This window comes from Peromyscus leucopus, chromosome 13 (genome assembly GCF_004664715.2).
Source record: "Peromyscus leucopus breed LL Stock chromosome 13, UCI_PerLeu_2.1, whole genome shotgun sequence".
Taxonomy (NCBI): Eukaryota; Metazoa; Chordata; class Mammalia; order Rodentia; family Cricetidae; genus Peromyscus; species Peromyscus leucopus.
This window is the reverse complement of record NC_051074.1, coordinates 1,955,182-1,982,764: the sequence shown is the minus strand read 5'-3', so window position 1 is coordinate 1,982,764 and position 27,583 is coordinate 1,955,182. Positions and strand designations below refer to the sequence as shown.

Genomic DNA, 27,583 nt, shown 5'->3' with positions numbered 1-27,583 from the left:
AAAAATTTTTTAATTAAAAAACAAACAAATAATAAAGGGAACAATAATATAAAATACACAGGAACATCTTTTGGAAAGGAAGGAGGAAAGAAAGTCTAAGGTGGGCAGCATAATTGGTTCTCCCAAAGAAATCTACCTCTGAATCTCAGGAACCTGTGACCATGTGACCTTAAATGGCAGAAGGAAAATCAAGGTAGCAGATGGAAGCACATTGCTAGTCAGCTACCCAGGCAGGACCAAGATAACCCCAAGTAGAAGAGGAGGGGCTGGAGAGGATGCTCAGCAGGAAAGGGTCTTGGCCACCAAGCCTGCCTGATCCCCAGAACCCACAGGGTGGAAGGAAACTGCCTCCCGAAGGCTGTTCTTTGACCTCCACACACACACTGTGGTATACAAGCACACACACACACACAATAAATAAATGTTACAAGTTTGAAAGATTTAAATGAAAAGGGAAGAGAGAGGGACAAACAATGGAGACAGAGTGTGACCTAGTGCCCAAGACAGACAGACTGATGCAGTGTAGATGATTCTGAAGATGGGGAGTGGATGCCAGCCAAGGCATGTGGGCAGCCTGCAGAAGCTCCGCCAGCGCGGCCAGGAAGAACACAGCCTTCAGAGTGCCAGTGCTCTGAATTTCAGTCCAGGAAGGCCCATTTCAGGTTCTGACTGGTCAGAAATGTAAAATAATGATCTGTGTTGCTTTCAGCCACTATGTTTGTGGTCGTTTATAGTAGGAAAGTACAGAACGGGTCAGGTGAGGTTAAAGAGCGCTTGTTTCGTTTATTTAACAAAATACCGAAGAACTCTTGGAGAGCAAAACATTATGTTGCCAGCCTATGAGCGTAGATAACAGGTACTTCAGAAAGATGGAAAGAGGAGGTACCAACGCTGGGACAAAAAGGAAGGATTTTCAGTCCACTGTGGCCATGAGCATTGAAATCCCTCATCTTCGCTCTACAAACTGCTGGGGCTTTGTTGTTGTTGTTGTTTTTGTTTTTTGGCCGAGACTCATATGAAGGTCTGGTTCAATACTTCTCCTCCTAAGTCCAGGAAAAAAAAAAAAAAAGATACTTCTGATTTCCCCCACACCCCTGGGATTTCTGACCATTTCCTAAGGCTGCAAATGTGCACAGCATTGACGAATCTTAGCCAAGGCAATAACATTCAACCGGCCACAAGAGTGTGCCTGTGAGGAGCTCACAGATTTTTTTTTCCTGCCAAACCAGAATTAGCCGGTATAGGAATGAAGCAGCGTGAAGATCGGAAATTGCACGGATTGGAAGGAAGCTCGGGGTAGGCTCGTATCCTTCCAAATACCCCCTTTTTAAAGGCTCGGGGACGGAAGCATCGAGCCTTAGGCTCCAGAAGGTTCACCTGGCTAGACAGCGAGCGGAAGGCGAGTCCGGGAGCCCCGCACCAAGCGCACGGAGCCGGGCGAAGAGCCGAGCCCCAGGCACCGCATCTACAGGATGCTAGTCGATATTGACACCAATCCCCACGCCCAGTGCCCCCGGGTTCTCGGAGCGGACCTGGAAGTTCACGGGTCGAGACCCGGAGCCGAGTGAGACCGTTGTCCTGCGGACTGCGTGCGGTGAGTATCCTGGGGCTGTGCTAAGGCCAGGGACTGCCGCAGGGTTGGAGCATCTTTGAGCCGGCGGATACTGGCGGATACCGGTCGATACTGGTGGCTGCAGCTCTTCCTGAGGATCCTCACCGGGCGATATCCCGGGACAGGGTCGGAGAAGAGAGGGACCTGGGCAGGGCGGCGGTACTCCCTCGTGCCCCGAGCTGCAGGCGGGGATGCGCAGGGTCCGGGACGTCGCGCGCCCCGGGCACCAGAGCGCGCGTCGCCTCCGCGCCCGGCCTCCGGCTCCGGGATTCTTGAGGCCCCAGTTTACTACTCGAAGTGATTAGGACTACAGCTAGCGACCTCCAAAGGCGCGGGTGTCTCTGTGTCCGGGTGTGGGTGGAGGCTCAGAGGGTGCAGCATCACGCGCGGATGGACCAGGGCGGCGGATGCTGAGCCCCCGGGAGCCTCTCTGATCCAGCATCTCGAGAGGAAAGGGGATAGTGAAGACCCAGCACAGCCATTAAAGGGTAGAGGCTGTCACAGCCTGACGAGGTTTTATGAGCTCATCTCTGCTTACCAATTAAGCCCTTTCTTCCTGCAGAAAAGTTGGTTCAGGCTCAGGCTCATTAGCAAGGGTGCTTATTAGGGATTAGAAAGATTCTCTTTTGCCTGGTCAAAGAAGTGAGAGGTCGAGGGCAAGGGAGAAGGGAGGAGGTGGTGTGGAGAAGAGGTTGAGAGTGACTATAGATTTGTTCATATTCGGACTTCACAGGGCACCCACTAAACAGCTGGCTCACTTTCAAGGCTGGAGATGTACCTCTGTTGATAGAGTGTCTGCCTAACATGCATGAGGTCCTGGGTTCAATTCCCCCAACACTGCCTAAATCCAGCACTGTGATACAATACCCATCCTGTAGTGGGATAAGAAGTTCAAGGTCATCCTCCAACCTGAGGTCAACCTGGGGTGCGTGGGACCCTGTCACACACAAATACAAACAGATGTTTCAGTTGTCTTATCCGTAAAATGGGGTCGTTTGGAACTTCAATACCAACTGGCCAAGAACATCCTTGCAAAAGCCACTGATCACAGCCCTGGCCCATTGGATCTCTTACACACATACACACACACACACATACACACACACACACACACACACACTCACTCTAGCTGGGGTTCTCTGTCCTGCACACACACACACACACACACACACACACACACTCTAGCTGGGGTTCTCTGTCCTGCACACACACACACACACACACACACACACACACACACACTAGCTGGGGTTCTCTGTCCTGCTCACACACACACACACACACACACACACACACACACACTGGGTTCTTCCTGCTCACACACACACACACACACACACACACACACACACACACACTCTAGCTGGGGTTCTCTGTCCTGCTTTCTTTTTGGCTCTGCAGCCTCTTGGTCTCGAGCGCGCCCTCTACCGGCATGAAATTCCCTGTGTTGAACTGTTTTAGACTAAGGCTGAAGAACTCAACCTGGCCTATCAAGCGGCTCTTCCCTTTGGGAAGAGATTGCAATTTTAGTTTTAACTTGTCACGCACCCCTTTTTGCTTCTCATTATAATTAGTTCACTGAGTTCGACATAATGACAGCCCAATTAAAAAAATGAACAACATGCTTGTGAAAATTCCTCCTATGACTGAACTGTAAAAAGGTAGTTATATTTTAATATATGATACACTCCATTTTTGTTTTCCCCATTACTCCGTTATGTAGCCCACATCCGTCGCTTCAAGGTCATCCCCACCCCCATTTATGAGTTTTATTTTTTATTTACTCAAATTTTTTAAAAGATCTTTCACATTTTTTAAATGTGTGTATGTATGTGCCTGCTTGTCTGTGTGCACCACATTCCTCTGAGGCTAGAAGATGTCATCAGGTCCTGTGGAACTGCAGCCAGTTGTAAGCCATCCTCTGTGGGTGTTGGGAAGTAAAACCCAGTCCTCTGCAGAAGGAACAACTTCTTGTAACTGCTGAACCATCTCTCCAGATTCCTTTTTAAAAAATGTATTGTATGTGTATGAGTGTTTTGACCACATGTATGTGTGCGTACTGTGTGCATGCAGTGCTGGGGATGGGGGAACAGACCAGAAAAGGGCACCAGGCTGAATATCAAGTCACACCCATATCAAGTCACACCCATTCCACTTTTATCAGGAACCCTTTCCCGAGACAGCTAGCCCACTCCAGGGACAGTGGCCTTAATCCACGCCTGCAGTTGGGGCCCTTGTAACATAAACCTTCTAAGGGGCCCACCTGTTATTATGGCTGCAGTGGCAGTTAGGTTTCCATATGAGCTTGGGAGGAAACAGTCAAATCATATCAGATAAACCCTTGTTTTTAAAGACTTCCATTTTACCGACCTAGTTAGACAATGAATTGTGAGGTCAAGGAATGATTGCTTTGAGAAAGATGTAAGTATTAAATGCAAACACTTGTTTCTTTTTGTTCGGTTTTGGGTTTTGTTGTTGTTGTTTCTGTGTTTCCCTGAAAGGGGGGAGGGGTCTCTTAAGGCCAGGCTGTCTTCAAACTTGTTACATAGCTGAGGCTGGCCTTGAACTCCTGATCCTTCTGCTGCGATGCCCACAGGCTAGGGTTGCACACATGCACCATAATACTGTTTTGTTCCCCTTTTTTGTTTTTGTTGCTGCTGTTGTTGTTTAAGACAGACTGGTCTCAAATTCCCAGCAATCCTCCTGTCTCAGCCCACTGTTTTCTGTAATTACAGGCATGCTCCACCATACTTCTTCCTACATTCTTCCAGGGAGATCAGACAGGGACCCCTGAGGTCTCAGTGAGCTATTTACCCGACCTGCATTCTGAGTTGTCTGCATGTAATGCCATCTCCTGCCTTCTCACCTGGCCTCTTGCATAAAATTGTCCATTGCATGCTACTCACCAACGTTCATTTATGATCAAATAACTGGAAATGCCCAGAGCAGTTCCATGGCAACCACATTTTTTAACCCATAAAATAAATAACTCAGTAAGAATATAAAGTTCTTAACATTACCACAGAAAATTATTATTTTAGGTACTTTTCTGTGGTTTGAAAAAATATCATTTATCTTGTGTATGCACATGTCTGTGTGTGTGTAGGTATGTGTACATTTGGTCATGGAGATAAAAAATCAGTGTCAACTGTTCTTGATTGATCTCCTTTTTACTTACTTTTTATGTTTTTAGATGCTTTTATTAAAAAATATTGTGTATGTATATGGGTGGGTCTGAATGTCTGCCTGTGTACCATGTCTACAGTACCTGCAGAGGCCAGAGGAAGGCCTTGGATCCCTGGAGCTGGAGTACAGGCAGTTGTAAGCCTCATGATGTGGGTGCTGGGAACTGAACCCCAGTCCTCTGGAAGAGCAGCCAGTCCTCTTAACCACTGAGCCATCTGTCGAGCCCCTGGTTTTCCTTCTCATATTTGGTTTTTGTGGTCTGGAGGGCACCCAGGGCTTCACTTACTCTGGGTCAGTGCACCACCACGTAGCCACGTCCCTTCTGTTCTAATATACAGCAAAGTTGATTCCAGTTTCAAAGGAAATAGTCGAAGGGAGCATAACATTTTTGTAAACATCAACTGAAATGCCTCTCCCCTACCAGCCTTTCTCCTCAAAGCCTTGCTCTCCTTTCCACTGTTTCTTATTTTGTTTTTCTTTAATTTTTAATAGCCCAGACTGGCCTCGAACTCGTGATCCTCCTGCCTCCGCCTCCTTCAGCAAATCCTACCGGCATGCGCCGCCGCCGGCCGCCGCCGCCGCCGCCACCGCCACCACCACCGGCTCTTATTTTGTTTTTAGAGACAGAGTTTCTCTGTGTAGCCCTGGCTATACTGGAACTCACTTGGTAGCCCAGGCTGACCTGGAACTCACAGAGATCAGCCTGCCTCTGCCTCCTGAGTGCTGCTGGGATTAAAGGTGTGCGCCACCGCACCCACATTTCTTTTCACTGTTTTAAACTTAAACAGAAATAAAACCTTTATGCTGACATGTAGGGTGACAGATGATGTGCAGTCAACAAGAAACATCCTGGAACTGTTCACCTCGAGTTCACGGGCTGTAGCCCCAGGTCGTCCTGAGGTAGGCTCCCACAGATCACTCTTACTTAGACATTACTCTCCAAGTAATAAGGGAGTTGGGGCCACTTGTGAGGTCAAACTAGGAGTTCTCTGAAGTCACTGCCGAGTAAGTTTACAGTGAAACTTAAGGGGCTGGAAGGATGGTTTATTCAGTAAAGTCTTTGTCCTACAAGCCTAGGACCTGAGTTCTATTCCATGTAAAAAGCCAGGTATGAGCCAGGCAGTAGTGGCGCACGCCTTTAATCCCAGCACTTGGAAGGCAGAGGCAGGAGGATCTCTGTGAGTTCGAGGTCAGCCTGGTCTACATAGTGAGTTCCAGGACAGCCAAGGCTACACAGAGAAACCCTTCCTTGAGAAAAATAAAAAGCCAGGCATGGCTACATGTGCTTGTAACCTCAAGCATTAGTTCACTGGCCAGATTCCTCTTCAGTGAGAGATTCTGTCTCAAAGCAATAAGGCAAAGAATAGAGGGAGACATCCAATGGCCTGCTGTGAACTCCCAATACACAAACACCCACATACGCACATGTGTGTACCATACACATTCCACACACCCACTTACCCACAACAATCAAACATGACAGGACATGTTTGTGATCCCAGCTCTTAGGGTATTGAGAGACAGGTGAACTCCTGGGATTCACTGGTCAGGTCATATAGCTGAATTTGTGAATTCCAGGCCAGTGAGCAATTTTAAAAACCAAGATGGAAGCCAGGCGGTGCTGGCGCATACCTTTAATCCCAGTATTCAGGAGGGCGAGGCAGACGGATCTCTGTGAGTTTGAAGCCAGCCTGGTCTACAGAGCAAGATCCAGGACAAGCACCAAAACTACAACGAGGGGGGTGGGGTGGGGAATAAAAAACAACAAGATGGACAGCTCCTGAGGAACACCCGAGAGTAACCTCTGGCCTCCATATATATACACACACATGCATGAATACCTACACACATATACAACTGGACACACGGACACACACATGTACTCATGAACACATACATACACATATGAGTAATAAAACAGCCAAATTTGAAGCATGCATGTCTACAATGTGAAACTCACATAGGCCAGAGGAGTTTTTTTTATCAGGATCTTTGTCTAGAATTGCTGGCATTCAGTGACAGCAGACCAACTTGTAGTCATTTGTTTTTATTTTAGGTTCTCTGTGGCCATGTTCAGTCTGTCCATATACCATGCTCCACCTCTGCAGGCACTGGCTTCTAGCCTGCAGTGGTGCCACTTGACTTAAGAAACTACCCAGCAGTCATTTCCACTTGTAGGCAGTGGTTGCTTCTGTTATCCTGAACATTCATGCCTCCTTCCATTCTCCACACTCCCCATTCTCAGGCAGTGAGCTAACTACCTAGTTCACCAGACATTAAACTATAGGATTCAACTTGCCGTCACTACCTACCGTCAGGCTCAGAGAACAGACTAGTCTGTCTTACCCATCACATCCAGGGGGCTTGCGCTCTCTCTCCATCTCTCCTCTTCCTTTTTCCCTCCACCTTTCCCTACCCTCTCTTCTCCCTTCTTTAACTTTATAGTATCTATGAAGTGGTTATAAAGGCAGACTTTAAAGTGATCTGTAAAGAAGTTAAGCATGTCCCCAGACCACCAGTGACAAACTCTAATCTGAGCATCACTTGACCCTGAAGCTGTTTGATTGCAGTGGGAGGTAGAGCTGTCTGAAGACAAGGAAGATGGGTTGTTTGTTTGTTTGTTTCAATGTGTGATGAAATTATTTACTGTGTGTTTCAGAAAACCTTAGAACCATGTATGCAAGTCATGAAGATATCGGGTATGACCTTGAAGATGATCCCAAGGCTAAGAAGGCCCTGAAGCCCCACCCAGACATTGATGGCGGGTGGGCCTGGATGATGGTCCTTTCTTCTTTTTTTGTACACATCCTCATTATGGGCTCACAGATGGCCTTGGGAGTCCTCAACGTGGAGTGGCTTGAAGAGTTCCACCAGAGCCGTGGCCTAACCGCCTGGGTCAGCTCCCTGAGCATGGGCATCACCTTGATCGTGGGTACGTTCACTGCTACCTGTTCTAAGAGGGGGTGGCTATAAAATGACAAGTCCCTGTTGGGAGTAATTCATCCAAAAGAGAGAGAGAGAGAGAGAGAGAGAGAGAGAGAGAGAGAGAGAGAGAGTAATTCATCACAGTCCTGAAACATTAGGGATCAGATTATCACCACCAACAACTTTAAAATTGAAGTAAAATATTCAGAACACCAAATTTACCATATACCTCTGTGTGTGTGTGTGTGTGTGTGTGTGTGTGTGTGTGTGTGTGTGTTCCAAGGCCCTTGTGTACGTCAGAGGACAACTTGTAGAAGTTGATTCTCTCCTTCCACCATCTCAGTCCTGGGGGATGAGGCTCAGGTTGCCGGACTAGAGTCAGCCAGTGCCTTCACCTGCTGAGCTGTCTCCCTGACCTCAACACTGACTTTGTAACTGATGATTCACTTTCATCACGTCTGCTTGTTTAACACTTTTGTTGGAATTGGCCTTCACTCAGTGGTTCCTTAGAGTTGGCAACATTTCTGTTGTTTTGAGACAGGGTTTCACATAGCTCAGGCAGGCCTTAAACTCAGTAAGTAGCCAGATGCTGGGATTACAGGCATGAACCACCTCACCCAGGTTATTTAACTTTGTGAATGTTCTGGGGGCACTGTTGGGTATCAGGTCCAGGGCCTCACAAATGCTAAGCAAGCAGTTTATCACTGCACTGCATCTGCTGCCCCTCGACGGATAGTTTTAAAAGATAAAGATTAACCAGGGTTGGCTACCTTTCCGTTTGTTAATAGAAGACACTCTATGGAAGAAGACTGTCTGACTTATTTATTCCAGGCTCTGAAGGTAATGGTCTGTCCAGGCTAAGAGTGTGGTATTGTAAAAAAAAAAATAAAAAAAAAAAAAAAAAAAAAAGAGTCTGTCCTGGCAGGGAGGCATGGCAGGACACAGTGGGTGTGGGAGCAGGAACAGGAAGCTGAGAGATCATGTCTCTGTATACATGCCACAAGCAGAGAGCAAACAGGAAGTGGGGTGAGGCTATAAACCCTCAAAGCCCACCCCCAGTGACCCACTTCCTCTGCCCAGGCTCCACCTCCTAAAGGTTCCATAACCTCCTGAGTAGCACCACCAACAAGGGATGAAGTGTACAAATACTAAGGAGGAAATGTCCCATTGAAACCACCATAGAGGAGGATTAGGAGTTCAAAACCAGCCTCAGCTGTATAGTGAGTTCCAAAACAGCCAGCGTACGTGAGACCCAAGGGCACAAATATGTATGTGAAAAGATTGTTGGTAGCTGGGCAGTGGTGGTAAATGCCTTTAATCCCAGGACTAGGGAGGTAGAGGCAGTTGGATGTTCAAGGCAGGTGAGTTCAAGGCCAGCCTGATCTACAAAGCAAGTTCCAGGGTAGCCAGGGCTGTTACAGAGAAACCCTGCCTCAAAAACCAAAAACAAGCAAACAAAAAATACTGTTGACAAATGACTATGACATTATTGACACTTTCGGTTCTTCGTTGGTCTTAAAACTAGGGCAGGACTGAGAGATGGCTCAGTGGTGAAGAACACTTGCTCTTTCAGTTCCCAGAACCTATGTGGTGGCTCATAATCATCTGTTCCCAAACAAGAGCCATAATGATATCACTGGATCTGGGTTTTGGTGTTCCTTTTGTTCTAAGAGTGTGGGGCAAGTGTTCTTTATTATTTGGCGTGTGTGTGTGTGTGTGTGTGTGTGTGTGTGTCTGTCTGTCTGTCTGTCTGTCTGTGTCTCTGTGTGTGTCTGTCTGTCTGTCTGTCTGTGTCTGTGTGTGTGCGCGCGCACATCTTGTGGAATCAGTCCTTTTCATTTTGCTGTAACGGTAGTTAGCTCTTGGTAATGCCTGCCAGCTGTTCATGAGCAATGCTTAAAAAACAAAACTAAGCTGGACGGTGGTGGTGCGTGCCTTTAATCCCAGCACTTGGGAGGCAGAGGCAGGCAGATCTCTGTGAGTTCGAGGCCAGCCTGGTCTACAGAGTGAGTTCCAGGACAGGCAGAGCTGTTTACTTAGAGAAACTCTTTCTCAAAACAAACAAACAAAAAAAAACAACCAAACAAACAAAAAGCTAAGCCAGTCAGTACAGCAGCTAACGCCTTCTGTCTGGCTTGTAAAATCCTTTAGCTAGTAATATTCACCCTGACTTATGGCTTTCCTTTCTTTTCATTTCTCTTAAATGTCTTAGAAATTTTCATAAGTATGCATATCATAAAAGCTCACCTCTGAATCCTTTCTGTTACGTTGGAAACATCACACGTAGCCCGCGGTCTTTCATGTCGAAGGACTGTCAGCAGCAAAACGAGGAGTCACACACATTCCATTGAGGGCCACTTGGTCCCCAACTATGGCATGGCTGAGTGAGTGTGAATGTATGCCAAATAAAATGTGGGGCTGAGAAATGGCTCAGTGGTTAAGATTAATGGCTGCTCTTCCATAGGACCTGTAATTGAATGTTTTTTAATGTATATAAAGAAATATATCAAACTTATGGTATCTCAATTTCAGAATTTCCAAGAATTCATCCAGATGTTCATGACAATGGGCTGATTTTATGTTTATATAATATACATATATTTAATTTATTATTAATAAATTAATATGTTAATATTATATTAATATATAGATGTACTATATAAAAATATATTTAGTATGTAATAAGTCTGTTATAAGAAGTTAACTTTTGAAGGCCGGGTGGTGGTGGTGCTCATCTTTAATCTCAGCATTCGGGAGGCAGAGCCAGGTGGATCTCTGTGAGTTCGAGGCCATCCTGGTCTACAGAGTGAGATCCAAGACAGGCACCAAAACAACACAGAGAAACCCTGTCTCAAAAAAAACCAGAAAGAAAGAAAAAGAAGAAGTTAACCCAGTTGTTGTTATTAATGTCAGAATTTATTAAGTAAGTCTTTACATTCATGTTTCAAATTATGCATTTTTCAAAGACTCTAGACAAGGAGCTGGAGAGATGGCTGGGTAGTTAAGCACATTTGCTGCTCTTGCAGAGGATCTGGGGTCGGTTCCCAGCACCCACCTAAAGTGGCTCACAACTGCCAGTAGCTCCAGCTCCAGGAATATCTGACGCCTCCGCCTTCACTTGCACTCACATGCACATACCCATAATACACAGACATACACATAATTAAAAACAAAATAATGAAGCTGGAGAGATGACTCCGTGGTTAAAAGCACTGACTGTTCCTGTAGACGTCCTGGGTTCGCTTTCCAGCACCCACAAGAACCTCATAATCTCAAACTCCAGTTCCAGGGGATCTGACTCCCTCTGCTGGACTCTGCAGACAACAGGCATGCACGTAGTACATGTACATAGGTGCAGGCAAAACACTCATACACATAAAATAAATAAATATAGTTTTAAAATAAATCTTGCTAGGTGTTGTAGTGCACATCTTTAATCCTAGCACTTGGGAGGCAGAGGCAGGTGGCAGGTAGATCTCTGTGACTTTCAAGCCAACCTGGTCTACATGGCAAGCTCCAGGCCAGCTGGGGCGACATAGTGAATAAATAAATACGTAAAAATAAACTAAATCTTTAAGCACATACACACACGGCAGACAAGGCTGGGTTGTAGCTGAATGGTAGAACACTTGCCCAGTATGATGCTCACTCTTCCTTGTCAATCTGACAGACTTAGAGTCACTGGGAGACGAACCTCTGTAGAGTTTGTGTTGATTTGACTAAAGAGGTAAGACCCACCCTAAATGTGGGTCTGGAGGAAGCTGACTGAGACCAGTATTTGTCTTTCTCTGCTTCCTGATGACAGACACAATGTGACCAAGCATGGTGGTGTCTTTGATAAAGGAACCCCTTTAACCCAGGCTCAAACAAATCTTCCCTTAGGTTGTTTTTATCAGGATTGGTCACAGCAGGAGAAAAGTAACTAATGCACTGGCCTTGTGGGAGGACCAGTTCCTTCTGCAGCACAGAAGAAAGAGACCTCACAGGGAAGTTTTTTTGTTTTTTTGTTTTGTTTTGTTTTGGTTTTGGTTTTTTGGTTTTTTTTTTAGTTTGGGCTAAGCAGGGAAACTCTTGAGAGCTCAATTATTTTATTCATTAATGTATGAGTGTGATGCGTGTAAAGGTCAGAGGACAACTTTCAGAAATCCGCGCTCTCCCTCCAATGTAATTCCAGGAATTGAACTCAGGTCATCAGACTTGCACAGCTATCTTCTTTTACCCACGCAAACCCCCTCTCCAGCCCTAAATTAGTTTTTAAATCAAAAAACCCCACTCAAGTGTAGCACTCAATAACCATATAAAGTGATGACAACCATCTTGGATCTCTACAGGGTGTCAAAAATGCACATCCTGGGAGCTGGGGATGCAGGTCAGCTGTAGTGCACCTACCTAGCATGTATGAAGAGCCCTGGGGGTCCATCCCCCAGCACCTAATAAACCAAGCATGGTGGCAAATGCCTGTTATCCCAGCATTTGGCAAGTGGAAGCAGGAGGGTCAGAAGTTCGAGGTCATCTTTGGTTATATAGGCAATTCAAGGCCAGCCTGGGCTGCATGAAACCAAAAAAATTGTAGCCTAATGGTCTCAGAGGAGAACTGGGGAGAAAGCAGGGCCTGAGTGTATTGAAGACAGCAAGTCCTTTTAAGTTTTGCTTGCGTTGGCTGTTCTGTGATTGGCTGTAGTCATCTTTATGAGAATCCTTTTCCAATGTTTCCTTTAGAACTGGAGTCAGACTGGGCAGTGGTGGCACACACCTTCAATGCCAGCACTCAGGAGGCAGAGACAAGTGAATCTCTGAGTTTGAGGCCAGCCTGGTCTACAGAATGAGTTCCAAGGCAGCCAGGGCTACACAGAGAAACCCTGTCTTAAAAACAAAAACAAAAACAAAACAAAACAAAACAACAACAACAACAGCAAAACGAACTCAAGTAAAAATTTCTGGTGTTGGTCAGTGAGTTGGTTCAGTTGGGCACTTGCTACCAAGTCTGACAACCCAGGTTCCATCCCCCAAACCATATGGTAGAAGGAGAGAATCCACACCTATAGCTGTCCTCTGACCTCCACTCCAACACCAAGGCACAGCCACCCACACAGACATGCACACACACAGTACATAAACAAATGTCATAAGTGAATTTAACCTCATCTGCATTGGAAGCCAGAAGGCCAGGAAGAAGACAAGAGGCAAGGGTAGAAATTGCTGCTAGCCTGAGAGGGTGTGGCCAAGCCAAAGGGTCAGCCATCACATGGCCCCAGTCAGTTGGGGATAGGTAGGAAACTCATCAGTGTTGCTACTGAATTTGTGTGTATGTGATGTCTCTCATTTTCAAGTGTTTGCTTATTCCACACATTTTTAAACTTTGTGTAAGGTCGAGAAAATACATGCCAGGTGGGATCCTGTTAGAACACTAGCCAAGGACTTCTACTGTAGGCAGAGTGAGGCTGACTGCTTGTTTCCAGTCTAGAATCATTTGTTCTCTGATGAGATTATGTACATCTGCAAGGTTTTTATACTTTAAGATTGTTGGGAGCACAAAAGTCCTTGTGCCCAAAGATCTCAAGGGAAACCAGAATGTTATTCACTTAGGGGTGTCTCCTCAGTGGACAGTAAATACTGCATTACCTCTCCTCAATAAAATACCTGCATTCCATCCAGAAAGCTGGAGTAGGTGTTGTCAATGACCTGGTGACTTTGCTCTCTGTAGAGGCTGACCTCATCCAACCCCCCCAGAATGATTATCCCAGACTCTCTCGCCCTAGACGTTTATCTTTAGTTCCAAGTTAATAGAACCCATCCTTAGGGGAGATGTCACATGTACTTTATGGCCTGTTGACCTCTGTGCTATCTTCGTCAGAGATCACACCAGATCCCAGGCCTTTTAGCTGTAGAACCCACCTTCATGGTTACATGTACTTTGTAAAGGAGTTTCTATGTGGTCACCCCTTAAGCTTTATTGTGCACCTGTAATTGGAATGATTGTAGCCTGGAAAACCCTTTTCCAAATTCTATTGTGTTTAAATATGCTTACAATAAACTGCCTAGCATAAGACTTCCCGATTTGATCCAGGTTGACCAAGTCAATCTGAACGGACTTTTCATTCTTACCTCTTTTCAGATGGTTACCTGCCTTGACTCCTGTAGAGACCCCATCATAAGATGTTTTGGTTTTGCCTGTGTTATTAAAAATTATATTTATTTGTTTATTGGGGGTGCATGTGTGGAGGTCATCAACCTATGGGAGTCTGGTCTCTTTCGACCAAGTGGGTTTGAGGACTCGAACTCAGGGTGGCAGCTTTGGCCACAAGCCCCTTTCATGCCGAGCCATCTCGCTAGCCCTGGTTTGGTCTTCTTTAAGCAGCCCTGGTAATGTTTTATTCTTTAACTTTTTGTGTGGGGACACTAAGACAACAAGGAGCCTCTAGTCAGTGCCTTTTCCACTGCTCTGTGGCAGGACCTTTCATCGGCTTGTTCATTAACACGTGTGGGTGCCGCCAAACAGCAATCATTGGCGGGCTGGTGAACTCCCTCGGCTGGGTGCTGAGTGCCTATGCAGCCAACGTGCAGTCTCTCTTTATCACCTTTGGAGTGGCAGCTGGTAAGCATGGTTTAACTTTTTTTTTTTATTTCAGTGTCTTGTGCATTTAGATGACGAATTTAACTGTGGAGAAAAGAGACCCATTGAGACATTCTCTTGATAATGTAGAGAGATGGCTCAGCAGTTAAGAGCACTTGTTCTTGCAAAGGACCCAGGTTCCATTTCCAGCACCCACATGGCAGCTCATGGCCATTTGTAACTCCAGTTCTAGAGGATCTGATATCCTCTTCTAACCTGTGTGGATAACACACACACATACAGCCGGGCGGTGGTGGCGCACGCCTTTAATCCCAGCACTCGGGAGGCAGAGGCAGGCGGATTTCTGTGAGGTCGAGGCCAGCCTGGGCTACAGAGTGAGTTCCAGGAAAGGCGCAAAGCTACACAGAGAAACCCTGACTCGGAAAGCCAAAAAAAAAAAAAAAAAAAAACACAAACACACAAAACAGTTTACTTGTATGCATACAGGCAAAACACTCACACAAATAAAATAAAATAAACAAATCTTTAAAAAAAATTTAAGGCATTCTGTTCTCGTCTTGGAAGTGTGTGTGTGTGTGTGTGTGTGTGTGTGTGTGTACACGCGCGCGCGCCTTTCTGTCACCCTCTGCCTTACTGTTTGACACAGGGTCTCTCACTGAATCTGGAGCTAGGCTGGCAGTCAACAAGCCCCAGAGATCCTCCTGCTAGTGACACCCCACCCCACTCCACCCCACCCCACTCCACCCCACTAGTGTTACAACATTCAAAGCCCCATCCAGCTTTTTACTCGGATAGTGTAGTTTAAAACTCAGATCCTTGGTTGGCATAGCAAGCCTTCTTATCCATTGACCCAAGAAAAAACTTTAATAGATGCTAAGTGTCCTTTATGTGTGGGTAACTTACTGGCAACTGTATTTGGCTTCCCAAATAGAACAAAATTCAAACTTTCATGCCAGCTCCTGAGTGCTAAGGTAGATCTTTCTCCTTTGAAGAATGGGAAAGGGGGAATAATGACACAAATTTAAGTGAGTAAACAAATTTCCAGGGAAATGAATGACATTCTCTCATTAATAAATATAGAACTGAATGTGAATAATGGAATAGTCATTTATCTTTCAGCTCTGTTCAGATGAATGAATTAGCACAAGCCACAGGCAGATCGTGATTCTCAGAAGCCAATCTAGCACACAGGCAGGGGATGGATTAAAACTGAACACCATGCAGAGTGATTTGCATTCTGCAAAATGTATTCCTAGCTATAATTTCCTTTACCCACAGGTTGTGGGGTTCACACAGTGAGTAGTTATTTCCTCGAATCCTGTGTTCTGGTGAAGCTGTTCCTGCCTGACTCTGTGGAAACAGAACTCTGATCCTCCTCAGAAGTGAATTGTTAAATCAGAATTGAAAGCTATTTTGTTTTTTTGTTTTTGTTTTTGTTTTTGTTTCTTTGATTTTTCGAGAGGGTTTCTCTGTGTAGCTTTGCGCCTTTCCTGGAACTCACTTGGTAGCCCAGACTGGCCTCGAACTCACAGAGATCCGCCTGCCTCTGCCTCCCAAGTGCTGGGATTAAAGGTGTGTGCCACCACTGCCCGGCTGAAAGCTATTTTGATTAAGAAAGCCAGATGTAGTGGCACATGCATTCACAGCATTTGAGTCAGAGGCAGGGGCATTACCAAAAGTTTGAGTTCAGTTTGGACTACATAGAGAATTTCAAGCCAGGCTATATAGTGAGACTCTTTCTCAGAAAAAAAAGGAAGGAAGGAAGGAAGGAAGGAAGGAAGGAAGGAAGGAAGGAAGGAAGGAAGGAAGGAAGGAAACCCCAGTGCTCAGGATACAGGCAGAAGGATCTCTATTAGTTCAAAGCCCTGGTCCACAGAATGGTTCCAGGACAGCCAGGAATACACAGTGAGACCCTGTCTCAAAAATTGAAAACAAAATCATAAACAAAAGAAAAGATTCAGATGTGGTGGTACATAGCTATAATTCTAGCCCTAAGGAGGTGGAGAAAGGAAGATCCAGAATGCAAGTCCCATCCTCAGCTACATACATAGTATGTTCAAGCCCATCCTGGGCTACACAAGACCCTGTCTCAAAAAACAAAGCAAGGAAAAGTTATTGATTGGGATATGGTAATACACAGCATGTCTGTAATCCTAACACTTGGGAGCTTCAAGCAAGGTGATAGAAAGGTTAAAATTAGTCGGGACTATGTGTGAAGACATTATCTCAGAAAACAAACAATGTAAAAACAAAAGGTTTTGTCTATTTATTCATTCATTTCTGTTATGAGATGGGTCCTTATGTGTCCCTAGGCTGGCCTTGAATTTACTGTGTAGCTGAGAAGGACCTTGAACTTTTGATGCCCCCGCCTCCACCTCCTGAGTGCTGGGATTGCAGCAGTGTGCCACCAGGCCTGGTTTATTGAGGGCTTCATTCCTTCTGGGCAAGCACACTTACCACTGAGCTGCACCCATTTGTGTTCACCTTCTGTAACCACTTAGCATTCGTGTGACATTAGGCACAATTAGACTTGTCACTGAAGCTCCTTACACCTCAGTTTCCTTATGTGCAAATTGAGGAGCAAGTAAGAGTACCATAGTAGCATGTTGAAATGATGGGAGTAATTTACATAAAATGCTAAGCTGACACACAGACACAAAATAAAATTATTTTTGTTGCTACTTCATAACTGTAATTTTTCTACTCTTATGAATTGAATATAAATATCTTATATACAGGCTATCTGATATGCGACCCCTGTGTGAAAGGGTCGTTTGGACCCCAAGGGGTTTGTGGCCCATGTGTTGAGAACCATTGATCTAAACGTTGTCTTTTGACCTCCACATGCATGTTATTGTATGTGTGTGTGTATCTGCAGTCACACACAGACATGATATACACATAATAATAATAATAATAATAATAATAATAATAATTTTTAAAGGGATTAGAAACTTGTTTTGTTTTAAGACAGGTTTTCTCTGTGTAACAGCCTTGGCTGTCCTGAAACTCACTCTCTATAGACCAGGCTGGCCTGGAACTCATAGAGATCTGCCTGCCTCTGCCTCCCAAGTGCCAGGATTAAAAGCATGCACCACCACCACCTGGCTAGGATCAGAATTTCAAGGCCATTCTTAACCACAAATTCTACCTAGCCTGGGCTACAAGAGACCCATCAAAATCCAAAGTATGTCAGTGCCACAGAACAAATCACCTAGTGTCTTAAACAAATTCAACAAAATAAATTGTAAGAGGCATTGGGGTAGGGTTAGTAAAAGACTTAAAATAGGCAACAACAGCAGCAATGTGTAAAAGCTTTTTGGACTGCAGTTTAAACATGCAAGTTTTTGGGTTTTTTTTTTTTTTGGAAACATTTGAAAATTTGAGCACTTTCTGGATATTTAGTAGTATCAAAGAATTTTTTTCCCAATGAGATAATGATATGAGAACCATGCCATTTAAATGATTCCTACATTGGAGGTTTATCCTAAAATATGCACACATGGGATAATATATTCTTGATTTGCTTCAAAATAATAAAACTGGCTGTGAGTTGAGATTTGTTGAAGCTTAGGGGTGGCGTGAAGAGTCATTAAATCATTCTGTTTTTAAAAGCTTCCCTGGGTTTGATCTAAACTTCCGTATGAAGCTGGAAAGATGGCTCAGCAGGTAATAGTGTTTGCTGCTCTCCCAAAGGACTGGAGTTCAGTTCCCTCCACCCACACTGGGCAGCTTAGAACCCTAGGCTTTGAGTTTTGTTTTTTGTTTGTTTGTTTGTTTGTTTTGAGACAGGATCTCATGTAGCCCAGGCTAGCTTCAAATTCTGTATCTAAACAAGGATGACCTTGATACTCCTGCCTTGCCTCTGAGCTCTGGGATTAGTGGTGTATGTGTCACAATACCTGATTTATGTGGTGCTAGGATCAATCCCAAGGTCTCATGCATGCTGGAAAAGCACTTTTTGTGTGATGTATGATATTCCAGACAACAGCACATCCTCATGGTACATTTCACAGGTCCCCTGTGGCTCACCTAGGGTTTTTTTTTTTTTAGAATAGCCATAGACACACTCATTGAGGAGCCTTTTTAAATATATATATATATATATATAATTAATCTCTTTTTGAAAAGATTTGTCAGGCTGGAGAGATGGCTCAGCGGTTAAGAGCACTGACTGCTCTTCCAGAGGTCCTGAGTTCAATTCCCAGCAACCACATGGTGGCTCACAACCACTTGTAATGAGATCTGGTGCCCTCTTCTGGCCTGCAGGGACATATGCAGGCAGAATACTATATACATAATAAATAAATAAGTAAATCTTTAAAAAACAGCAACAAAAAAGTTAAAAAAAGAAAGAAAGAAAGAAAGAAAGAAAAGATTTGTCTTGGGCAAGTGAGATGGCTTAGCAGGCAAAGGTGCCTACCACCAAGCCTGACACCCGAGTTGCATCCTGGGACCCACGTGATAGAAGGAGAGAATTAACAACTACCACAGGACCAGAGAAAAGTGGAAGCGGGTGAGGGAGGGGGTAATGGGGCAGGAGAGGGGAGGCTTTCCTTTCACAGCAGTGTGGTCCAGGTGGCATTGCTGATGTCAGATGACCTGGGAGCTGAGGGTATGACTGTAGTCTGTCTGACAGTGACATTTTGTAGCCAGCTTCTAAAGTGGCAAGGTCTCAAAAGTCCACACTAGCCACAGAAATTAATTTGAGTTTCTCATTTCTTGGAGGATCGATCTAGGGTTTTAGATATACAGTCTTCTAGAAATTATATCATTTCTATATTTTTTACTTTGTTAATTTTCTCAAATAGCAGGTAGATGTTACAGATGGCCCAAACTCAATCAACCCATGAGGAGGATGTGGACCTGGTGATGGACCATGGATGATGTCTTTTTAATATTTTTAGAGCTTTTTTTTTAAGATTTATTTATTTTTATTTTATGTTTATGGGAATTTGCCAGCATGTATATGAGCCACATTTGTGCAGTGCCCTCAGAGGCCAGAAGAGGGAGTCAGACCCCCTGGAGCAAGAATTACAGATAGTTGTTTGCTATCATTTGGGTGCTGAGACCAAACTTGGGTCCTCTGCAAGAGCAGCAAGTGCTCTTAACCACTGAGCCATCTCTCCAGCCCCTGTCCGTGTGTCTGTGTGTCCATGTGTCCGTGTGTCCGTGTGTCCGTGTGTCCGTGTGTGTGTGTCCGTGTGTGTGTGTGTGTGTGTGTGTGTGTGTGTGTGTGTGTGTGTGTGGCAGGATTCAGTTCTCTCCTTCTACCATTTGATCCTGGGGATCAAATTCAGGTTGTCAGGCGTGGCAGCAAGCCCCTCCGTCCTGTAGCTGTCTGCTGGCCTTGGTGGGCTGTTTTCACTTTGTCTATTTTACATTCTAAGAAATTCTAGATTTCTATCTTTGTGATCATAAGCTTTATAAAGATCGGTCCAGAGTTTAGCCCAACGCTGAGGACTGTGTCTTGCCCTCACTGATGCTGGCGGGAGGCTTAGGGACTGTACCTGCTCTAGCTGGAGGCGTGAACCTGGGAGAGTAGAAGACCAGAAATGAGGCAGACTAAGTAAGGTCTCACGCAATGGCCATCTTTATTCAGGGCATCAGACAATTTATATTCTGCGAGTAATCTGAGGGTTAGGTTAGTCGTGTGAGCAGCATTCACTAGCATTCAAGCTGTATACAGTCACAAGGGCAGCTTGTGCTTGGGAACATCACTCTGAATAATAATGGGTAGGATGATGGTGACTAAGTAAACCCCCTCCTAGTGAAAGCTCCTTCCAGGAACAACCCATGTTATGGAAGGAACAAAGGTTACAATACTTGCTTGTTTACTGGGTTAATTCACAAGTTCTCAAAAATTCTCACACAACTTCATTCATGGACAGTGTTCCAACAGGGGACTTGTCACTTTCTTTTCTGTTTGATTCTGCTGAGATAAGGCCTCACTGCACAGCAAGGCTGGCCTGGAACTCACTGTGTTTTGAATCTTCTGATCTTACAGGAGGAATCTGCTCTGATGTTATTGGTGGAAACTACTGCAAAGCTTGATGGGAAAAACGGCAGCTCCTCCTGGCTCCCCTCTCCCCGGAACTTCTTTACATAGTCGTTATTATTCCTTCATTAGAATGGAAAAGTACAGTGGTGTAAGGAGATGGAGGTGTTACAGTTTGGATCTCAAGTGTCCCTGAAGGCTGTGTAGTGAAGACAGGCCGTTGAGAGGTAGTGGCATCTTTAGGGACTAGGGCCTAGTGGAAGGAATATGTAATTGGGAAAATGCCCCCCTTCCTCTTTAAACAGGGTCTTTTGCATCCCATAGGCCTCAAACTCACTGTATAGCGGAGACTGACCTTGAAGTTCTGATCCTCCTATCTCCACTCCTTAAATGTTAGGACATGTGGTGTGACTGGGACCACTTTCATGTGGTGCTGGGAATTCATGCACGCTAGGACAAGCATTCTACCAACAGTTAGATCCCTCTTTCTCTTTACTTTTCTGCCACGACTCTCTGCCATGACATGCCCCAAAGCATCACGAAGTAAGTTCTCTAAAATTGCTAACCATAAGAAACCTTTCTTCTTTTTAAGTTGATTACCTCAGGTAGTTTTGCTACAGTCTGGAAAGCCACCTGACACAGCAGGTGATCTTTATGCCCTATGGATCCTGACTGCGCCTGTGTTTTTTTCCATCTCACCTGCAGGCCTCGGCAGCGGGATGGCCTACCTGCCTGCCGTAGTCATGGTGGGAAGGTACTTTCAGAAGAGACGAGCCCTGGCCCAGGGCCTCAGTACCACAGGGACAGGATTTGGGACATTCCTGATGACTGTTTTGCTGAAATACTTGTGTGCAGAGTATGGCTGGAGGAATGCCATGTTCATACAAGGTGCCGTGTCCTTGAACCTGTGTGTTTGTGGGGCGCTCATGAGGCCCCTCTCTCCTGGGAAGGTAGAAAACTGCCCAAGAGGGGAGGAGCCCTGTGCCCTCCCAGCTTACTCCACTGAATCTGTAAAATCAGGAGGACCACTGAGCATGACTGAAGAACAGGACAGACAGCCTGAGAATGAGGAGACTGTCTGTGACCTTCAAGCACAGGAGTGTCAAGGTCAAACCCGTCCCAGGAAGAACATGTGTGCTTTGCGGGTTCTGAAGACAGTGAGTCAGCTCACTGTCCGCGTCCAGAAGGGCTTCAGGAACTGGTACTCGGCTATTTCGGAACAGCCTCGCTCTTCACCAACCGCATGTTTGTGGCCTTTATTTTCTGGGCTCTGTTTGCATACAGCAGCTTTGTCATCCCTTTTATCCACCTGCCAGAAATCGTCAGTTTGTATAACCTGTCGGAGCAAAACGACGTGTTCCCTCTGACCTCAATTATAGCAATCCTTCACATCTTCGGGAAGGTGATCCTGGGGGCAGTGGCTGACCTCCCCTGCATCAGCGTCTGGAACGTTTTCCTCATAGCTAACTTCACCCTGGTCTTCAGCATCTTCCTCCTGCCACTGATGCACACCTATGCGAGCCTGGCTGTCATTTGCGCCCTGATTGGGTTTTCCAGCGGGTATTTCTCCCTCATGCCGGTGGTGACGGAGGACCTGGTTGGCACTGAGCACTTGGCCAATGCCTATGGCATCATCATCTGTGCCAACGGCATCTCAGCTTTACTGGGACCACCATTTGCAGGTGAGTGCCCCCAAGGTACCCAGAGCTTAGAGTGCATGCTGGAGGGCAGGATGGGTCCCCACCCCTTACAAAGTCCAATGTCAGAGCTGGGTGTGGTGGCACAAGCTTGTGATCTCCACACTTGGGAAATTTAGGTAGAAAGAGCACTGCTAGTTAGAGGTCAGCCTAAGCTGTCTCAAAAAACAAAAATCAGGGGCTGGAGAGATGGCTCAGAGGTTAAGAGCACTGACTGCTCTTCCAGAGGTCCTGAGTTCAATTCCCAGCACCCACATGTGACTCACAACCATCTGTAATGAGATCTGGTGCCCTCTTCTGGCATTCACCAAACATGCAGGTAGAACACTGTGTACAGAATAAATAAATCTTAAAAAAAAAAAATCAAAACAAAAGGGCCAGATGTGGTAGTACACACCTATAACCCCAGTAGTAGGGTATCGAGGCAGGAGGATTGTTACAAATTCCAGGCCAACCGTAGCTACATGATCAGAACCTGTGACTCAGCAGGCAAGGACACGTGCCACCAAGGCTGATAAGCTGGGTCCAATGCCCAGAACCCACGTGGAGGAAGGAAAGAAGGCAATGTTGTCGATTGTCCTCTGGTCTCCATGTTGGTGCTGTGGCACAGACCCTTACATATACACACATTAAATAAATGAAACTGTTTAAAAGAGAAGAAACCAAGAACAGGGCTGAGGATGTGTCTTGGTTGATAGAGTGCCTGCTACCTTGCAGGATGCCCTGAGTTCTACACCCAGCATGTCATACCCTGGTGTGGTGGTCCATGCCTATAGTCCCAAACACCTGAGAGGCAGAGACAAAGATCTAGAGTCCAAGGTGAGACTCTGTCTCAAAAGACCACCAAAGGCATCCATGCCTATTGTTGCCTGTCGCTGCTCGAATAAGCTGCCATAAACATTATCTTACTGTTCTGGCAGTCAAAGGTTTAACCCAAAATACAAGTGCCTCTGGCCAGGCACCACGGGGGTGCACACCTTTAACTCCAGCACTTGGGAGGCAGAGGCAGGGGGATCTCTGAGTTCCAGGACAGCTAGGAACAACAAAACAAAAACAAACAAACAAACAAACAAAAAAAAAGCCAGGTGTTGGTGTTAAACACCTTTGATCCCAGCACTCAGGAGGCAGAGGCAGGTGGATCTCTGGATCTCTGAGTTCAAGGCCAGCCTGGTCTACAGAATGAGTTCTAGGACAGCCAGGGCTATGCAGAGAACCCCTGTCTTGAAAAACCAAAAGGAAGAAAGAAAAAAAGAAAGCAAGCAAGCATGTACCTCAAGGTCAGGGAGAAACCCTGCCTCGAAGGAACAGATGGAGAGAGGTAGAGGTGCACACTCAGATTGTCTTACAATCTCCAAGCACTACACACACACACACACACACACACACACACACACATGTGCATGTACTCACACAAAAACACTAAATATATGTTTCACGTATATTTATATTAGTATATAGTTATGAGAGAACTTTAAGGCCAGGCATGTTGTACAAGCAACTTGGGAGGTAGAGGTAGGAATATCAGGAGTCTAAGGCTAGCCCGGGCTCCATATGACCCCATCTCAAAGCAAAAAAAAAAAACAACCAAAAACACTACATCAATAAAAATAGATAAAGAAAAAAGTTTCTGTGGGCGCCTCCCCTCACTGCTGTGGGGACTCCAGGCTAGTATTCCCATCCGTCAGGTCTGAAGGGCCTTTTCTCCTTCTGTCTGCTGCCTCCTCTCCTCCCACTGATTCATACACTGAAGGACATTCGTTGGCTGTCTGAAGAATGTTTAAATACTCTCCAGGCCAAGAAACTAAAGTCATAATGTGATGCGGGTCCAGCATTCGTGCACCATGGGGTCAGGGTGCCTGGCAATAGGACCGACTAAATAACCACATTCATTCACACATTCAGTTCTTGCTAGACATCCCAAATGGGCTTAAATGCTACTTAGCGTGCAGCAGAGAAAATTACTTCTCCAATTACCTTTCTTTTTTTTCTTTTTGTGATTTCAGAAACAAACGTGTTTCCCATTTTTTCAGGGAGATTTCTAGTCCCATTTACAAACCTGGTACAATGTAGTGCCACATTAGCCATTTGAGTATTTCCATTAGGGAAAGCATGCAATTCAAAACATTACACAGCCATTTCAACCATGACAGTAGACAACACCAACTTCAATCTAGTTCATTTTATAACATGTTGTTTGTTTGTTTCTCTTTTGGGGGGCCTGCCACCCAGCTCCCAAATAAATCACACAGAGGCTTATTATTACTTATAAATGATTGGCCTTAGCTTGGCTTGTTTCTTGCCAGCTTAATTAATTTTCTTAATTTTAAATTAACCTTTCTACCTTTTGCCTCTGGGCTTTTCCCGTTCTCTTACTCTAACTCTGTGGCTTGCTGTGTAGCTGGGTGGCTGGACCCTGGAGTCCTCCTCCTTTTCTGGCTACTTCTCTTTTTTTCTCAGATTTCTCCTTCTATATATTCTCTCTGCCTGCCAGCCCCGCCTATCCTTTCTTCTGCCTTGCTATTGGCCATTCAGCTCTTTATTAAACCATCAAGTGTTTTAGACAGGCACAGTAACACAGCTTCACAGAGTTAAACAAAGGCAACATAAACAAAAGTAACACTCCTTAAAATAACATTGCTGGGTATTCATTTCTCCTTAAAAGGTGTCATAGTAGTAGGTGTTTTCATAGTAGTCTAGATGTTTTCAAAATACTTTCTAACAAAATCCAGCTAATCAGATTTGGCTAGCTTGAGTATCTACATGGCTAACCCTCGTTTGAATAAAATCTAGCACCCTAACAAGCATTTTCAGTGTTGCCCAAGAGCTGGGAGCAATTTAATTGGTGAGAAAGACACCTATCCTTCTCATTGGGCACACTCCAATGAAAAGGGAGGGCAACTGAATAGGGAACCAGGTCTCACTTTGAAGCTAGGGCTTTGAGTTAATGGGTGAAAGGATTGCAAAGGTCCCAAGTTCCAAATCAAAGAACAGAGATCACAACCGGGCGTAATGGCGCATGGCTGGTCAGGAAATCTCACCCATCCTCAGCTACATAGGGAGTTCACACGGCTGAAGATGTGGCACAGTGGTAGAGCATGTCTCTGGCAAGCGTGAGGCCCTGGCTAGGTTCACCTCCCAGCATGGGGGATGAAGAAATGAGTCAGTGATTAAGAGCACTTGCTGCTCTTCCAGAGGTTCAGTTCTCAGCACCCACATCAGGTGACTCACAACCACTCCAGCTCCAGAGAATCCACATCCTCTTCTGGCCTCCCTGGGTATTGAACCCAGGGCCTCTTCATATACTAAGCAAGTAAGTGATCACCATTGGGCTACATGCATCACCAATTATTTTTTTATTTTTTCCTATTGGGGATAGGGTCTCACTGTGTGGCCATAGCTTGCCAGGAATGCACTATGCAGACCAGCCTGACCTCGAACCCACAGAGGTCTGCCTTGCTTCTGCCTTCCAAGTACTGGGATTAGAGGTGTGAGGCAAGCTTGGCTAATTTTCACTCTGTAGCCCAGGCAGACCTTGAATTTACATTCTTACAGGAGCTGGGATGGCAGACCTGTTGTGCCGCCAGGTCCTGCCCTGATCTTCTAACTTTCAAATTACATCCCGTCCCTTCACCTGCCCTGTTTCTAGGTAGATAGGTAGATACAGACCACTCTCCAGCTACAGCGTCTTCACTTACACACGTCGTCATCACTCACAGGAGTCCCATAGGAGGCAGCTGGTGTCACTGAGCAGAAGTTGGTGGGGATTTGTTAAGATGTCAGTGTCAGTATGGCTTTCAGATTCTGAAGCTCAATCATTTCTTTTTTGGATTATGTGCTTAATCTTTTAGTTTTAGATTGCAGATGGAGAAAGGACAAGAACATTTTACTAAGCCACATCTAAAGAAATAAATAAAATAACCTTTATTTTAGTCTCCTTTTTGCTGTTTGTTTTTTGACTTTTGTTTTGTTTTTGAGACAGGTTCTCATTGGGTAGCTCTGGCTGGCCTGGAACTTGCTATGACTAAGCAGGCCTCAAACTCACAGAGATCACCTGCCCCTGCCACACCCGCGGTCTCCTATTTTTAAGTCAAATAACACATTTAATAGGGATGATGAGCTAACTTAGTGGGCAAAGTGCTTGCCACGTAAGTTCCACACCTGGATGACCTGAGCTAGCTCCCTGGTGGAAGGAGAGGATTCACTCTACAAAGTGTTCTGTGACCTTCGCATAGCACATTATTACCGTACATAAAGTTCACACACTTACAAAATAAACTAAAAACAAATAACAACAGCCAGGCACGATGGTGCACGCCTTAATTCCAGCACTTGAGAGACAGAGGCAGGTGGATTTCTGTGAGTTCTAGGCCAACTTGGTTTATGTAGTCAGTTCCAGGGCTACATAGTGAGACCCTGTCTCAAGAACAAACAACAACAACAACAAAAAAAAAAAGTTAAAGATTAAAGAATAATGAAACAACCCATAGTGAATTTGAGACCAGCCTTCAGTATAATGTGCAAGATCTTGTATCAAAAAAAAAAAAAAAAAAAATTCTGAATGAGGCCTGGCCCTGCAGCCCGGAGCGGCCACACGTGCAGTGCTCTGGGTTCCATGCCCAGCATCACAAAGAAAAGTTAATAAATTGGAGGGGCAGTGTTGGGGACTGAGCCTTGGCTTTAATGTGTGCTAAGCAAGTGATCACCACTGAGCTACATCCCCAATCCCTAGCCCAAACGCAAAAAAAAAAAAAAAAAAAAAAATTGAGCCAGCCTGATCTACAGATCAAGTTCCAGGATAGCCAGGGCTACACAGAGAAACCCTGTCTCAAAAAACAAAAAAACAAAAAAAAAAATTTGAAGTAGCGATAAATGCTTGGTTTATATCTTTGAATTTTGTCTTAAACCATGTCATACTGAATATATCTGTATTTTTTTTTTTGTAGGGTGGATCTTCGACATCACACAAAAATATGATTTTTCCTTTTATATCTCTGGTTTGCTTTACATGGTAGGAATACTCTTTTTGCTCATTCAACCCTGTATTCAGATGTTAGAACAATCCAGAAGAAAGTACACAGACGGCGCACATGTTTAGTTAGTGTCCTGCAACACTTCCTGAGTCCTCGCCTCAGCCTACCTCACCTGGTCGCTAGGGAGCGCTCTGTGTGGTCACTGGCAGTAAATGCCGATGCCATTCTCTCACCTGGAGCATCATGGCCTCCGGAGGGGGCAGGAGTGATTAGAATGGCGTATGTCTTAGAGACGATGGTGTTTAGAGCTTATTAAGTAGTTGATACAGGTGCCCTGATGAAAACTTAAACCAGGCATGGTGGCAAATGCCTATCATCCCCTCTAGGTGCAAGAAGATTGGAGATTCAAGGTTAGCCTCTGCTACCTAGTGAGTTCCAGGCCAGCCTGGGCTACACGAGAACCTGTCTCAAAAAAAAAAAAAAAAAAAAAAAAAAAAAAAAAAAAAAAAAAAAGAAAGAAAGAGAGAGAGAGAGAGAGAAGTCTCTACCTTCTCTCTCTCCCTCCCTCTCTTCCTCTCCTCCCCCTCCTCCTGTCATCTGCTGGACTAGGATTTTACATAC

The 27,583-nt window shown here is 45.2% G+C and overlaps 1 protein-coding gene and 1 long non-coding RNA gene across 2 annotated transcripts; one reads left to right on the top strand and one right to left on the bottom strand.

The window, feature by feature from the left end:
- Positions 1–765: 765 nt before the first annotated feature.
- LOC119088884 lies at positions 766–2,129 on the bottom strand. Its single transcript, XR_005092610.1, has 2 exons — positions 1,533–2,129; positions 766–1,043 (listed from the first exon to the last, which is right to left on the bottom strand). It is a non-coding gene; the product is annotated as an uncharacterized LOC119088884 (long non-coding RNA).
- Slc16a14 (solute carrier family 16 member 14) lies at positions 1,038–27,345 on the top strand. Its single transcript, XM_028876188.2, is given in 6 exon segments — positions 1,038–1,594; positions 7,458–7,730; positions 14,175–14,318; positions 21,001–21,498; positions 21,501–21,977; positions 26,936–27,345. Coding segments are annotated over 5 exon segments (1,530 nt in total). The 5' UTR covers positions 1,038–1,594; positions 7,458–7,471; the 3' UTR covers positions 27,088–27,345.
- The last annotated feature ends 238 nt before the right edge of the window (positions 27,346–27,583 follow it).